Below are 15718 nucleotides of genomic sequence, written 5' to 3' on the forward strand. Positions count from 1 at the left end.
CATTTTGTAGAAAACAAGGAAATGAGGCTAAGATAATTCCAAACCAAGACTAAACCATCCTAAAGTTAAATCTTCTATCATCTACTTTTGGCTTTTTTTTTTTAACTTGCTTGTCCCTTTGTCCTAATGCTAGAAGTAAGCCCCAAGTGGATGGAAAGAGAACAAATAGTCGATTTGGAGGCACATGGAGAGGCTTCCCTTGAAATCTCCACTATCACCCACTAAGCAACAAGCAAGGGTGTTGTTTTGTTTTGGTAGAGAATGTTTGGCTTTTTGTTGGGTTTGAGCATAATACCAATCTTGGCCAGCTCTTATTCCCATCCACTTCACGTACTGACAAAACAAATCAAATTTAGTGAGAGAAGGAAACAAACAAAGACCAAAATATGGTTGGTTAGAGATGATAACATTTTTAGAGAGAGAAAGAGAGAGAGGCAGACAGTAGAAACAGAGAGGGCTCTATCTCTATCTCTATGCTGTGTATGTATTTCAAGAAATTCCATATTCTTCCGAACCCACCAAAAGATAAACAAAACGATGAGGACAAAAACAACCTCTTCCGTTCTTGCCAAAGCAGCCATGGAAAAGTCCTTCAAGACAAGAACTTTAATTCCAATTGACTCGCTTTCCAACAGAACCAAAGACAACCAACCGAACCCTGCTTTTAGTGATGAAACCGCTTTCATGGATAAAGAGATTTGAGTTACCAAGTTTTCCACTTTTCTTAAGGGGTCTTCCACGATTTTAATGAATTTCAAAACCCAGTAGGGTATTTTAATTTATTACTCGGTTTGATCGGTTTTTCTCAGGACAATTCGCTTTTCTTCTACTGGTAATTTCCCTGTCTCTGTTTCATGACTTTCCCTGCTTAATTTGGTAGAGATTCCTTCTTTTAATCAAACTATGGGTTTTCCTTTGTTTCTCTGTTAGAGGTTTGCTTCAGTCTCTATTTGATTGCTGAGAAAACGTAGGAAACGGATGGAGAACTTTTAACAGTCTCTTTTTAACAAGCGCAGCATTTGACCTTACTTCATGATTTGTGTATAAAGATGAAGATGAAGTTTCCTCCTTTCTCTTTCTTTTTCTGCGAAAACATTCAGTTTTTAAGTTTCAAATAAGGACTTCTTAGGACAGGAAAGCAGGGGGTAGGGGGGGTGAGTGTGCTCCACTCAGCTGATATTTGTACAGGCAAAACAGGAAACATTAAAAAACAGAGCCTTGTTTTTGTTTTCCTCTGTTTCCTTAAAATTTCTTTCAAGATTCAACTAATGCTTTTTAGCCACAATTAGTCTAGCACTGCTAAAGTGTTGCAGGGAGAAATATCTAGTTCTTGATTACACTATTCTGATTAAGGAGTTCCTTCTGGTCGGTTACCATGTATTTTGTAGTCAAGACAAAAAAAATCAAGATGGCAGCTTAGTTTTGTGATTGAGAGTAATGAGAAGTTCAATTGACCTTTTTTCTTTTTAACAAGGAGACCAGATAAAGAACAGAAAGAACGAACTTTTAGAATTTCTCTCAGTTTTAGTAAGTTTTTGGACTATTCATTTAAAGCATTTGATTGATTTTGCATTAAATTATTTAGGCATTAGCTGTTCACTGAACAATATGCAGGAATTTTATTTTTCAGGGGGGCTGAGATTACTCTTGACTGTTAATGGCAGGAATGATTCAAGAGGGACGAACGTCTGTGACTTCATCGCCACTTCAATTCTTCCCCTGGATGTCACTATCTCCTGGTTTAGGATCGCCGTTCCCATGGCTCCGGGAGCTCAAATCTGAGGAGAGGGGTTTATGTCTGATACATCTTCTTGTTGCATGTGCAAACCATGTCGCTGCTGGTAGTCTTGAGAATGCCAATTTCGGCCTAGAGCAAATATCCCACCTTGCCTCTCCTGATGGAGATACCATGCAAAGAATTGCTGCTTACTTCACTGAGGCACTTGCTGACAGGATGCTTAAAGCATGGTCAGGTCTTCACAAAGCCCTCAATTCCACAAAAATATCTTCAGTATCAGAGGAAATTCTTGTTCAAAAGTTGTTCTTTGAGCTATGCCCCTTCTTAAAGATTGCATACGTTATCACAAACCAGGCCATTATAGAAGCTATGGAGGGGGAGAAGATGGTTCATATTATAGATCTCAATTCATGTGAGCCTGCACAGTGGATCAATCTTTTTCAGACATTTAGTGTTAGGCCAGAAGGGCCACCCCATCTGAGAATTACAGGCATTCATGAACAGAAAGAGGTGTTAGAGCAAATGGCCCTTTGGTTGACAGAAGAAGCTGAAAAATTGGACATTCCATTTCAGTTTAACCCAATAGTTTGCAAGTTAGAGAATCTTGATCTGGAAAGTTTGCGAGTCAAGACTGGGGAAGCTCTTGCAGTCAGTTCTGTTCTTCAGCTTCATTCTCTCCTGGCCACTGATGATGAAATGCGTAGAAGGAACAATAACTCCCCATCCTTGTCTAAGAACCTTAATAGTAATCAATCACACAGAATCTTGCAGATGAACCAACGTACTTTAGGAGAGTGGCTTGAGAAAGAGCCAGTCCATATATACAGCCCAAGTTCTGACTTGGCAACACCATCACCATCATCCCCGCTGTCCCTAGCTCCAGCACCGAAAATGGGGAGCTTTTTAACAGCTCTTCGGGCACTGTCACCAAAACTGATGGTTGTAACCGAGCAGGAGTCCAACCATAATGGCCCTACTTTAATGGAGAGGGTAATGGAAGCATTGAATTTCTATGCTGCGCTCTTTGATTGCTTAGAGTCTACGGTATCAAGAGCACAACTAGAGCGACAAAAGGTTGAGAAGATGCTTTTTGGAGAGGAAATTAAGAATATTATAGCATGTGAGGGTCTTGAGAGAAAGGAGAGACATGAGAAGCTTGACAAATGGATTCTGCGACTTGAGTTGGCCGGTTTTGTAAAGGTGCCTTTAAGCTACCATGGCATGTTGCAGGCAGGAAGGTTGTTGCAGACCAATAACTACGATGGTTATAACATCAAAGAAGAGAATGGGTGTTTGGTTATGTGCTGGCAAGAAAGACCTCTATATTCAATGTCAGCCTGGGGGTAGACGATATGATTAAGATTGTTACCCATTTTGTGTGTGCTTGTTTCCTCCTTTCTCTTGTTCTCTCTGTAAAGAATATCAAGTTTTTCTTTCCTGCAATCTCAACGTGTTCCGATGAAAAATTTGAGCTCAATTCTCCTTGACTCTCAAGTTTCTCTTTCCTCGTTTGCTAGTTTATTTGCCCTTGTAGTTTTAATGTATATGAAAGACTATTTATTCTGTATTTACTTAAAAATTTTGAACATATCGGTTCATTTTCCTTTTGGCTGCCGCTATATGTATAGTCCACGATTATTTGGGAACTCTTTATTTGCAGAAATTTGCTGGGAGACTTTTGAGTCATTTCATGATCTAATAACATTTCAAGTTTATTATTGATGGAATTTATTCTTCTGACTAAGCTTTGCCAAATCATTTTCTGATCTGTTCAAGCCTTTCCACTTTGTTTTTTATGTATTTCACATCTTGAATGCCTTAATTTGTTCTCTGGAAATGCCACTTTGCTTCACTCAGTAGTTGTGTGGCAGAAAATATTCTTGGAGGTTTAAAGTTGCAACATGACCTAAGAACTTAACAAGTCAATTGACAAATTAGATAATACCGCAACTCCAGCATTGGAAGGTTGAAACGTCTCTGGTATAAATTTTTTATGCATCCTTACGAAATATAGAAGTGAAAATCAGATTCTCCTTTTTTTTGTCAACACGAGAGCTGCTTGTTTCTGTGGCATATTGTTTTTGTCAAGAAATGGTTACTTGTGCGAGGCCTTCCATCTACATCACTTCTAGCCAGCCTGAATGATTTATTCAGTACATGATGGCTTGAGAAAATAATTAAAACACAAAAGGAAGCGTAATTAATAAGAACAAAATGCATAAAAAATCAATAATAAATGATACACTTGATCCTAATTAATAAATCATTTGATTGAGTGGAATGAAGTGAACTGCTCCTTTTTTTGTTTGGCCAACGAATGAAAAGAACTGTTTACTATTTTAATCAAATTGGGGCTCTCCTGCATTATTTCAGATATAATCTCAGTTAACTGATAGCTAATTCGTGATACTAAAAATAACTTAGGCAATTCAACAACTTTAAGTTGCAGGGGCTTTGGATTCAAAGTCTTCATTTTAGTCTTTAAATTAACTTTTCTTGAAGTATTTGCTTTTCTACTTAATTTCTCTTTTTCTGCAAAGAGAATTCATTGGTTTTAGATATTCTAGTCAGAACCACATGGTCATCATGTATATATACCAGGTTTTTTCAAAGCATGCTTGCTTCCTTCCATCACAAACAAAGGCCTCACAACTTTACTGCCACTGGATAGGTAATCACTAATCTGTAATCACAGCTTGCTTTACTTTTCTTTTGTCCCACATTTCCAAGTTGGCTGCACAAACTTGCTTTTGCTAGATGTTATATCGTGGTGAATGGGCCCTAATGAAATTTCTTTGATTTGTATATACCATGACTGAATCTTTAACTGTTTTTTCATGCTTAAGGTTAAGGCAGGCATTTTGAGAGCATTTCTATTTCTGCTTAGATTGATGTCCTACTTCATTTAGCTGGAAATCAATACTAGAATTTTTTTCTGCCTTTGCTAATTAAGAAAGGATATTTCTTTTTATGCTGAAAAACCCTTTTATATATAGTACCAAGAGAATTTCTAACCTTAATTTGTATTTTGTCAAAGACACTAAAACCCTTTTAAAAAAACTTATATACTTCGGTAATAAATACAACACTAGCTTTAAAGATTTAATCATTACATGATGGCTTGAGAAAATAAAACACAAGAGGAAAGCATACATTAACAAGAAGAAAATGCGATTAAAAAAAAAAAGTAAATAATGATACACTTGATCTTAATTAATCAATCATTTGATCGTGTGGAATGAAGTGAACTGTTCGGGGCTCTCCTATTTTTTACTGTATAATTGATCAATGAAAAAACATAATTAAGAAGCAACAAATTAATATAACCTAACAAAATAGCTCAATAATGTGACACATAGACATGGTACTCAACCGTGGCATCTCCAGTGTTGTAATCAAACCAAATTGTATGTGCCAGTGCATAGCCCCGGGCAAGCCTAAACACCCCACTACCTCCAACAATCGGCATTTCCCTCACGTCATTGAAAACTGGATTCCTCCCAAGAATGCTGATGCTGCTGCCATTGTAAGTTCCTTCAATGAATGCAAAATTCATAACCATTAGCAATGATACCTCTTCTTGTGCGGCAATGGCATATAGCCCTTGAGCTCTTCCAACCAGCTTTGAGCTGATATCAGGCCCTTCTGTCAATGCATCATCCATCATCATAGTGGCTCCAAATCCGTAGGCGCTGCTGTTTGCTGGTCCAGCAATTTTCACAGCACTAGGTTTTTTCCCACTAGTGACATCATGGAAATAGAAGTGGAGGTGGGATGTTTTTTCTACACGCTTTATTGCTATGCCCTCAGTTAGTTCCTCACAGAAGATGCCATTAACAGTATTGTAGAAGGTTGGGAAGATAACGAAATTGAAGGTGATGAGAAGGCAAATGGAAAAATTAGTGGCCATTTTGGATTGATTTTGAATGAGGTTGTTTTAAAGATTGCACAATGGCAAAGTTTGATGTTCTTTGTCAGTCAAAATGAGATTTGGCCTTTTTATAAGAGGTAGCAGCGTTGGTGAGTTTTGTAGAAACTGTTTGCCCTTTTCTTCCATTTTTCATTTCGTTTTTTCAATGACTTTTATAAATGCAAGTGGCCTTCTTGCTGTTTTTTGACACTATGAAAGGTTCTTTGATTTTGAAGGAAGAATGATTATGCTTCCACTATAACCTATCTCCAGTTAAAAAATGCCAAAGTACAAGGTACCATGATGTCCTCTTCATTTTCAAAACAATGATACTTTATTCTTCATCATATAGACTTATGCTCTGCTTTTTTCAAAGAATCCTAAGTTTTTGCTGATCTTGGAGGAAATGTCTTTAACTGTTGAAATACTTTTGTTTGTTGGTGTGCAATAGAACTTGCTCCAGGAGAAGAAGAAACAAGAGAAAAGAAAAAAAAAAAAAAAAAGAGTCTAAGAATGCTTGTTGGATGATGTTGTGCACTTATAAAAGTCAATGCAACAATCTGGGAAGATTTCGAAAGAATTAATGTAAAGCCAAATTTTAACATTTTTTTTTAATGATTTACATACGAAAGATGCAATAAATGAAAACAGAAACCTCCAGATAGCAGAGGTTTCTTTGTCATGAGCTATAGCTTGTGCATGATCTTATTATAAATTATGTGACTGCCCATTGCTAGCATAGTTTTTGACTATATTACCTTTGGTTGCCGACATATCTGATCGGATGTCGCACACTACTTCATAAATCTTATTTTAAGTTTGATATTATGTGACTGATGTTGAAGTAATCTTTGCTTCAAGCAAAATCAAAGCTCTAAAGCATTTTCTGTGAACATCTATTCTTTCATATCACCTATTTACCTTAGCTTAACAGTCAGCCATATTAATCTGCCTGTACATTTTATCTTTCACTAATTTCTATTCACATTTTTACATTGATCTGCCAAGAAGCTACTAATGGTTCTCCCTAAATCTTCATTAGGAATTTTAGAAGGAAATTACAGATTTATTACATATTTCAATGTATAGTCTTATGATCTTTTTGTAGTAAATAGAAAAATAAATAATTTAGATAAAAAAATGATTGGATTTAGTTTTATACGTTCACCTAGAATAAATTAGCACAACAACAATACCAAATGCCATTAAATCTGTCACATGTAAGGAGACTAAATCTATGTCGGTTGGCTTTTGACGATTGCTTGCTACCTGAACCAAATTTGTACTTTCATCTTTGTTTTCTCTGCTAACTGATGAGAGCTGCATACAAAAGTTCATTCCATGTATCAGGAAGGCCTGCGACGCACCAGTGGGTGCAATCCATGCCCTTGAAGCCATTGTAAGAGCTCGGATGTGCATCTTTTCTTAATTGGGAGAGTGCTGTAATATCTAGCAAATGAACAGGTTTCTTGATGCTACTTATGACCTCCTTAACCACATATGCTGCCTCAGGCAAACCAATTGGATAAACTGATCCATTAAATGGAATCATTTCCCTTAAGCAATTTCTCACTCCTGGCTGATTCCAATCCGTGCCACTGTATTCATATGAAAATAGAGTCAAGAAACTATCCTAGTTTTATAGGCTGATACAGTGTTCCGTCTTGAAAACAGAAATGGAAAAAGGAAAAGCAACTCACTTGTAGTGGGAAGGAGAAATTCCTTGAAAAATTACTTTAGTTATGTTAGTATCCACATCTGAATCAACCCATTGGGCCCATGTTGTCAAAGCTGTGCGAAAAGCAGTCATGCGATCAATGTCCTTAAGAATCTTTCCATCAACTTGCACATAATCCCATCTGCAATGTAACAAGACATATCATTATAACTCTTGTTAAAGTAATTGATCACTTTATGCTTATTTTATTAACTCTTGTAAAAATAAATTTTATGCTTGAGTTGTAGAGTTCATACTGTTGCTTCGGTCCTCTGCGGTACCACCATAGCCAAGTATTGAAAACTAAAACATCAATGTTATTCCATAGATCGCCATTTCTAATAGAATTCAGCTTCAGAACTCTGCCAATTTTTTCCTCGTCAATGTCTACTAAGTATAGGGAATGAAATAGCATCACGGATACATTGTAGTCCTGAAAGTTTCAGTCCAACTAGCGCGGTTAGTTACCTATAAGTTAAGTGTAAACAAATGAATCACGTGAAACGTTTCTGGTTGAAAATTCTTACATAGATAACCTTAATTATTCATCCTGGTGTTTTTACCTGGAATGTGACATTGTTATTCAACTCTTGTCTGACTATAGAGGAATTAGGCGTGGCGGCATGAAGCATGCAGATTAGTGATTGCCAGTGATTAAGACTTACAGAGTCGCCAATAAACGCGATCTTCTTGCCCTTGAATCTCTTCAAAAAATGTTGTCCATTAAACCTATCGTTGATTTGTTTGTAATTTCGATGTTATAGACTTAATTGCTTACAGCAAAATATGGAAAGAAAATTAGAAGGAAACATTATCAAAAAGAAGATGTAACGCCTACAGCACTCAGTAGACATGTGGGGCATTGACCAAACCTCATATTTCTCCATGTTCTGTCTTTCTCCACCTCTTAACTAAAAAGTAAATGCAGTATTTCAAAGATAGATGCTATATTTTTAGCTTTATTTTTAAATCATGCCTTCGCCTTTTTCTCAGATTCTTTAATTTAGATTGTCTGTTATGGGAGCATATCATCTGAGGTTGATGCATTTCAAATCCCACAAGCTATCTCTTCCTAATTATCGAGCATTAATGCATCACTGCACATCATTTCAAGCAAAATAATAGACAGTTTTCAAGATAAAATATATATTACATTTCCTCAATTTTACGTTAGAAAATGTTGTTTTTTATAGGAGTTTGTGTTTCTTAGCATCATTAATTGGCACATCCCATGGCAACATCAACATATAATATTTTTACAACACTCTCCTTTGTTTTTTACTCTAACCTTGCATATGCTGCAACAGAGTAAGCCGTACTATTTCTCCCTCCAAATTTAATGCAAACTGGACATTTGTTTTGTTTTTAGTAAAAACTGGTACCAACAATAAAGATCAGCCTAAAGTAACAATGAAATTAATGGAGCCTCTATATTCTTCAAAAGCTTGCAACTATAAATGACAACATTTGCAGCAGTACTGAGAACAATAACAGAAGAGAGCCTGAAAATGCTTAAGCTAATAAGCAGAAACATGGAGACAGTAGTGAGAGAGATGAGATATATATAGCAATGTACCTTGGCAAGTGACAGTTGCTTGGCTGCCATCTATATTTAAGGTAGAGGTGATCGGGACGGCCATACTTCTGGCAATCAAATTCCTTGCGGATGAATGGACAGGTTGATGAATTGTAGAGAGGGTAAGAGTTGTCAGACACCCAATTCCCTTGGTACACATTGCAACTGCTCTGTTCTTTTCTGGAGTACTCAACGCTGCTTTTCTTTCTGTGAATGCCATTGGCATTTGCTAAACATAGACATGAAAATATGACAAAGCTGACAGCGAGAAAAGAGTAGCATCTTCTTCTCTTGAAAGAACCCATTAGAGAGAATGGCAATGGATGATTTGAAGACGGGAGAGTGGAGATGAAAAGGTCATAATGATTGGTGCCTATATATACTAGAAAGAGGAGCTTAATTCTACAGAACTCTTTTAATTTGTTTAACTATTTACTAGTTGACTAGTTTGATATGCAGCAGGCTATTAATGGCCGACCTTACTTAAGGTGTCACCAATAGTTGTTTATTCTCATATTTGTGAGCATTAATTATTGCAAGCAATGATACTGTAAATAAGAAACGAAGGCCGATGATTGAAAGGGACTGGTGGCCATTGATAAGTATGGAAATGACATTGCAAATAGCATTGTGATTAAGAATTGATTGATCAGAAGTCAAAAAAGTTGGGAGGTAGCCGCTGTAGATGAAAGAAATTTTAACAACGGTAACCTCATGATATTCTTAGATAATTCATTTATTTGAAAGGCAATTAATAATAATCCAATAATTATTATCCTTATAATAATGGTTATAAATTGGGGGGTAAACAACAATAATCATGTGCATTGAGAGAAGCTAATTAATTAGATGAGGGCATTTGGCTAGCTATTTTCACATGCAACACATGACAAACAACTCACTCACCAATTTTCAAATGGCATGTCTGTCTGAGAACAAGAGTTGTAACAAAGAATGAACCATTAATTATTACTACCACATTGAAAAAAGGAACATATCGAGTGTGCTAAGAAAGCTCTTTTTGATTGATTGGTATTTGGCAATGGCATGCATCCAACTGCCTTAATTTCCATATATAATTGTTGGTATTTTGCATTTTCTCAAAACTAACTTTGTTAAAGCTATAAATTTCTAGTGCTTTCCAATGTTGCAATCATGTGATTCCAACCTGTATGTGATAATGATAACTTAAAGGAAGTGGAAATGAGAGAATGTGGCATTGTCTTTTTCTCATGCAAGACATTTATTTAGCACATCGTCTCTTCCGTGGCTTTAAAAGTACCAATTGGGCCCGGCTGGTCAGACCCATTTATGAACTATAATGGGCTTATTGAATAATTAAAGGTCCAAATAAGCACAATGAACAAAGCCCAAACAGAAGAAAAAAAACAAAAAGAAAAGAAATAGAAACGGGAATGAAAATCAGAATTTTCTTTGCCCTCTAGCTTTAATCGAGTTTGGACTTCGGAGCTTTAACGGAACCGAGAGACAAGGGGGAGATTTACGAGGTAAGTTTCGGATATTATTATTTTGATTATTAATCTTAATTGTTGTGTTCTTATTTTAGTTTTTTTTAAAATTCTTTTTCTTTAGAAATATGTGTTGGAATTTGAAGATTAAGTAAGCCAATTCTTATTTTAGTTTTCGATTATCAAAAGAAAAATCCTGCGAAGATCCTGCCGCAGGATTTTACTTTTAGCTTTTATTATTTGCACAAAAGTAAAATTTTTTTAACCAAATCGATTTACTGCTTGCAACTTGGAACATGTTTGATGAAATGCCAAAGTGATTGTTTCTTCTTTTTCTGTTGTAGAGAAATGGATAATAAATTGGCTCAAGAGCTCTATTCAGAAAGTTTGCAGCTATCTAATTTACACTTAGGCCATTCTTCAACTGCCAATGGTAATCAGTTAATAGTAGCAATTCCATGGGGTACCCGTAAGTCTTGCATTCTTTAGCAGTGATTTTTTTCCCAGGGTTCAATGAAGCTGACATTCAGGCTGAAGATGGGTCTTTATGGGGTGACTCTGATGATGAATTGGATAAAGCATCTGATTTAGACCGGGAATGGCAGAGGAGGCATGATCAATTCCACACGGTACTTGACAATTTAGATTTTCTTTTCATTTTATATGAAGATATGATGGTTGTTTAGTATTTAATATCACCGTCATTATTGAGAATTTCCAGATTGGATATCGTGATGGCCTGATAGCAGGGAAAGAGGCTTCTGCCCAACAAGGTTTTAATATTGGCTTTAAGCAATCAGTTTCCATAGGGTACAACTGGGGTCTTGCTAGAGGTGTTACCAGGTAAAATGAAAAGGAGGAGAAAATTTCTTATTCTTTGTTGATGTCTATATTGCTTCTACATTTGATGCACGGCATTGCTCTAAATCTTATTTTTAAATTTTGTTCCTTTTCCTGTTTTTGGTGTCTTTGCCTTTAAAAGCACACTGGCTTGTCTTCCGGATGAGTTGAGGGAGAGGTTGATTGAAACACAAGAAAAGAGAGATAAATTTCGGGAGTTATATGAATCTATGAATTCGCTTTCTACTACAGATGCACTTAAGTTGTTTCATGATGATATTTTGACAAAGGAAGCTATGGAACAGAGGGAGCCTGCTGAGGCTAGTGTAGGTGCTTCACAAGAACAAAGCTCAAATTCTTGTAGTTTGGGAGCTTATACTGCAGAGCTTCAATCACTTCTTCTTGACTCACCTGAAATCAATGTACATTTCTTCCATCAAGAAGTTTCAACTCCTGATGTTTGTTGAGAAGCGTTTAAACTTTATTATTTGTACATGAACATACATGTGAGGTTGACAGTGTATGCCACATGCCGTTATCTATGCATTTTATGTGGGCATGTGACACGTGTTAACATATATGGTGCTTGATAATTTGTATATAGCATTTTTTATATCCTTGTTGCTTATTAATGTTTGAGTACTCCTTAAAGATTGAATATCCATGTTCCTACTCCTGTATGACAGTACATTCTAGTAATAGTTAAATTCTTGTATGGCAATTGTAGCTCAACATGATTAGAAACAATACATGAAAAACATTTGATGATATTTGATGTATTGCTGGTGATAATAATAGTAGTAATTATTTAAAATATAAACTTAGTGTCATGATTATCAGTACATAATATTAAACAAAATAGACCTCCAAATGATAGATATGATACATTTGAAAACACTTCACAAACTCCTTACTCGCACTTCACCCTTATAATTTAGGAGAAACTGCCACCTTGCAGAGATCAACCCGCTACATTGTAAGTTGCTATATCTACGGTTCCTCCCAACTGTTGAAAACTAGTTCGTTGCTCTATTGAAACTGTAGTTTAAAATTTTTGGCCTTCTCTTGCTATGGTGATGATGCTTGCTACTCCTTAGACTGATTGCAGTTATAATTTGCCAAAAGCTATTTCCTTCTGATATCCTGGGGAATGATAAGGTGGAGTTTGTCTGTCAGATGGTGGTGGAATTATGTTTTGTCAAACTTTCAGCTGAGATAGGAACTTGAGTATTGCATTGCTAAAACCAGAATACAAAGTAAAAACCAAATAATAGCAAGGAATGGACTTGGAATAGGAGTTAATTACCTCAATAAAAAACCCTAGTTACAAGCTTGAATGGGCTGTCCATGGGCAAAGCTTGTTGAAGTATTCCTCAAATGGGTTTCACATTTAGTTATCGGCAGGACTGTTTCAAAGGCTTCAACAAGTAATGCCACCTTCCTCTTTCTAGCTGCAGCAAGTTTGGTGACAGCTTGTTGGAGTGCATGATCAAGCATCCATTCCTCTGCATTTTTCCTTTCATCCATCATCTGATGCCTGAGATCAACCTTTTCTGCATCTGGCTCTGGAACAACAGGCAGAAAGTTTGGTTCTCGTGGGTTGAATTTCTTTGGTTCCGCATAGTTCTCTTCATGTCTGTTGCGTCCAATTGTCCATTTTCTGTTGTTATGGTTGTCACTCAGTTCTTCCTTAGCATTGCTTCTAGTGAAGGAGAACTTGCTTCTTGGCTTGTGGCTAGTTTTATCACTTGCTGCAGGAAATGTTTCTGCGACATCCAACCCAGTACTAGCACCATCCACCAATTCCATTTTCCCAACTTCTTTGATGCCCTCATCTAAACTTGTTTTATGCATCCTTGAACTATTCTGCTCCTCCGAGTCCATGGAAGTAGGGAATTTTAACTTAGCTTCATCGTGATCTTCCTCTAGGGTTCTCTGGTTGTCTACAACATCTGTGTTCTTATGTTTGCCATCTGACAGGTGATCTTGACTCTCGGAAAGAAGGCTTTCATTAACAGTATCTTGAATTGAAAAACTTTCATCAATAGTGTTGTTAACTTCACAAAGTTTGTTGTTTCGGTTGTCTTCTACCTCGATACCATCTTCATCAAGCCCAGATAAAACATGAGATGAATCAGAGATTTGGATTCCAATCAACAATTCGGCATCAGCTACTTTCCCAGCTTCCATTTTGTCTCCAGCTTCACCACATGGAACTTCCTTCTGTGGACAGAAATCACCGATGGTGACTGTCTGATCTGCTTCAGAATCCTCTGGCTTCTGGATTACATTGTAATCTTCATTTATTTCATCCAGCTCCAACTTATCAAATAAGTGAAGCTGAAATTGCTCTGTTGCTTCAAAAGCTTCATCTTTCAAATCAATGGTGCAGCTATTTTCAGGAACTTCTAGCGGAGAATCTGCTTCAGAAACCTCATTAACTGTTCCCGGAACTCCATTCTCCAGCATTTTCTCTTTAAATAATGATGTTGGCTCCTCATATAACTCCTCTGTTGAAGAGGGAGATGCATCGATGCCTATGAAATCTATTTCAGCATCTTCTTCTTCTTCTTCTTCTTTCTCTTCTTCTTCCATGGCTACCAATACCTCGAACATCTCTTCAGCGGAGGAAGCTTGGTCGTAACATAAGGTTTCAGATACTTGGCTACATGAATCAATGCATGCAGCATCTTCTTCAAAGACTTCTTCTCCATCTGCCAGAATTTCCTCACTGATGTTGCTGTCACCTTCACCTGAACCGACCACAAATTCTTCACGCAAATTACTCCTATGACTTTCTGACGAATCCCCAATGTTCAAATCACATTCATCATCAGAGTCCATTGAGGAATGGGCTTCATCGCCAGGCTCTGAAGCAGAAAATGGCCACTCCTCCCACTCCATATCAATAACCTCAAAAATAGTGTGATCCACATCATCGCTTGAAACGCCTTCCTGCTTATCACCATCATTAAAGTTCCACGCTGGTGATTCTTCTTTAACCAAAATTCCTCTAAACTCTTCATCCACGTCGCTATGTTTCAGCTCTTCAAGAAGGGCCTCTGTGATATCTACTTTGGAAATAATTTCACCGATATGTTCAAGATGTTCGTCAAAATCAATCTTAGAGTGTGGTGAACCTTCAGATAAACTCTCTGAAACTGGCTTGTCGTTGTCATGCTCTGGCGCTGTTTCATTGCCACATCCAGAACCATCCACTCCCTCGGTGTTCATTTGTGTGCTTCCTCTGGTTGCTTCAACGTCATTTCCTTTGCTTTTTGCATAGATTTCAATGAAAAAATCCGTGGGCCCTCCTTGCACCAAAGGAGATATAGGAGAGTTACCCAAATTCACTCCATTGCTTGCAGGCTCGTTACCAAAAACCACCAGCTCTTCATCGAATTCCTCGGTTCCATCACCAGAGGGCTTTTGTCTACGCGGGCTCAAAACTTCCATCTTCATGTTTCTCCGGTTTTTCAGTGAACGTCTCCTTGCTTTTAAGAAACATTTCAATGGAGGCAAAGGAGTGTGTTGATGACCATTAAGGGAACAGTAAGTATATGGGCAGACCTTGATAATTGAAGTTCCTTCAGACTCAGTTCCCCCAGGATTAAGCATAAGATAAGCGGGAAACTTTGAATCCTTTAGAGTCGAAGAACAGGTAGCTCTCTGTACATTTATATCAGTACATAAAGCAACCCTGGGACATATTTTGACCGAAGCTCTAGCCGGCTTGAAAGTAGGAGATTTTGTTAAAGTCCTCACCAGCTTCAAACTAGATGTCCTTGTTAGAGTTCTAGAAGGTTTATTACAAGAACCAGAGCTAATTGTTGAACCAGTTGAACTTCTTCTACCTAGATTCTTGCTATCTGAACTAGTTTGAGTATTCCGGGAACTAACCTGAGGGCTCTCCTTTTTTGCTTTTGAACTGCTGGTGGACTTCATGTAGTTTGGTGATGCACCGATGGCTTTGATCATAGACTTCTTGGGTAGGGTTGCTGCAGCAGGTGGAACATGGAGAGGAGGTGGTTTTCCAGGTTGTGCAACGGTTTTCCTCAAAGGTGATGATGATCTTAAGCCCTCAATATCTGAGAGCTTAATTGATCTTGACTTTTTCATTTTTTTCTTCAAGTCTGTTCCTTTGTTCTTGCCATCCTGGTGCTGACAAGATGATGGTTTGAGGCTTCCCAACCGCTTTTCTGATTTAATATGATCAGCTTGGATACCAAGCTTGTTGGGCACCTTTCTTTGAACCATCCTCAAAGGAAAACCTGAAGCATGGATAAGTGATGAGAATTAAGGTGGGTTTTTCTTTGCTTCCCCTGGATATCGGGGAACTGAGCCCTGGAAGAAAAGTAGTTTTGTTGAGCTTTGTTTTGTTTTTGATAGGATGAAAATCACCTCAGTAGGAAAGGGAAATTCTTGAAGGCCAAACAATTTAAGATTCCTTCTGGTTTAGGTTATTTTA

General features: G+C 37.3%; 3 protein-coding genes and 2 pseudogenes across 11 annotated transcripts; 2 read left to right on the forward strand and 3 right to left on the reverse strand.

The window, feature by feature from the left end:
- Nucleotides 1-324: 324 nt before the first annotated feature.
- On the forward strand, nucleotides 325-3465 carry LOC111310079 (scarecrow-like protein 3 pseudogene; annotated as a pseudogene). Of its 7 annotated transcripts, XR_016330228.1 has the most exons (3): nucleotides 327-832; nucleotides 931-1527; nucleotides 1615-3465. The product of XR_016330228.1 is annotated as a scarecrow-like protein 3 pseudogene, transcript variant X4 (transcript). The 7 variants fall into 7 exon arrangements; XR_016330230.1 differs by lacking the exon at nucleotides 931-1527 and having other exon boundaries at nucleotides 325-832; nucleotides 1665-3465; XR_016330229.1 differs by lacking the exon at nucleotides 931-1527.
- A 1486-nt stretch (nucleotides 3466-4951) lies between these two features.
- On the reverse strand, nucleotides 4952-5762 carry LOC111309712 (dirigent protein 22 pseudogene; annotated as a pseudogene).
- An 889-nt stretch (nucleotides 5763-6651) lies between these two features.
- Nucleotides 6652-9353, reverse strand: LOC111309713 (protein trichome birefringence-like 38). The gene is made up of 5 exons (XM_022908715.2): nucleotides 8942-9353; nucleotides 7929-8094; nucleotides 7623-7798; nucleotides 7349-7507; nucleotides 6652-7246 (listed from the first exon to the last, which is right to left on the reverse strand). The coding sequence occupies exons 1-5, from the start codon at nucleotides 9244-9246 to the stop codon at nucleotides 6955-6957; spliced, it is 1098 nt and encodes a 365-aa protein (XP_022764450.2). The 5' UTR covers nucleotides 9247-9353; the 3' UTR covers nucleotides 6652-6954.
- A 969-nt stretch (nucleotides 9354-10322) lies between these two features.
- Nucleotides 10323-11878, forward strand: LOC111310081 (uncharacterized). The gene is made up of 5 exons (XM_022909206.2): nucleotides 10323-10449; nucleotides 10755-10843; nucleotides 10918-11039; nucleotides 11132-11253; nucleotides 11393-11878. The coding sequence occupies exons 2-5, from the start codon at nucleotides 10759-10761 to the stop codon at nucleotides 11715-11717; spliced, it is 654 nt and encodes a 217-aa protein (XP_022764941.1). The 5' UTR covers nucleotides 10323-10449; nucleotides 10755-10758; the 3' UTR covers nucleotides 11718-11878.
- Nucleotides 11879-12033: 155 nt separating this feature from the next.
- LOC111310080 (uncharacterized) lies at nucleotides 12034-15654 on the reverse strand. Of its 2 annotated transcripts, none has more exons than XM_022909204.2 (2): nucleotides 12557-15654; nucleotides 12034-12393 (listed from the first exon to the last, which is right to left on the reverse strand). In XM_022909204.2, exon 1 carries the CDS (start codon nucleotides 15505-15507, stop codon nucleotides 12571-12573), a length of 2937 nt encoding a protein of 978 aa, XP_022764939.2. In that variant the 5' UTR covers nucleotides 15508-15654; the 3' UTR covers nucleotides 12034-12393; nucleotides 12557-12570. The 2 variants fall into 2 exon arrangements, with proteins under 2 accessions (XP_022764939.2, XP_022764940.2); XM_022909205.2 differs by having other exon boundaries at nucleotides 12034-12419.
- Nucleotides 15655-15718: the final 64 nt, after the last annotated feature.

The sequence above is a fragment of the Durio zibethinus genome, chromosome 19, assembly GCF_047325235.1.
Source record: "Durio zibethinus cultivar Kanyao isolate XHJ-2024 chromosome 19, ASM4732523v1, whole genome shotgun sequence".
NCBI classification, from domain to species: domain Eukaryota; kingdom Viridiplantae; phylum Streptophyta; class Magnoliopsida; order Malvales; family Malvaceae; genus Durio; species Durio zibethinus.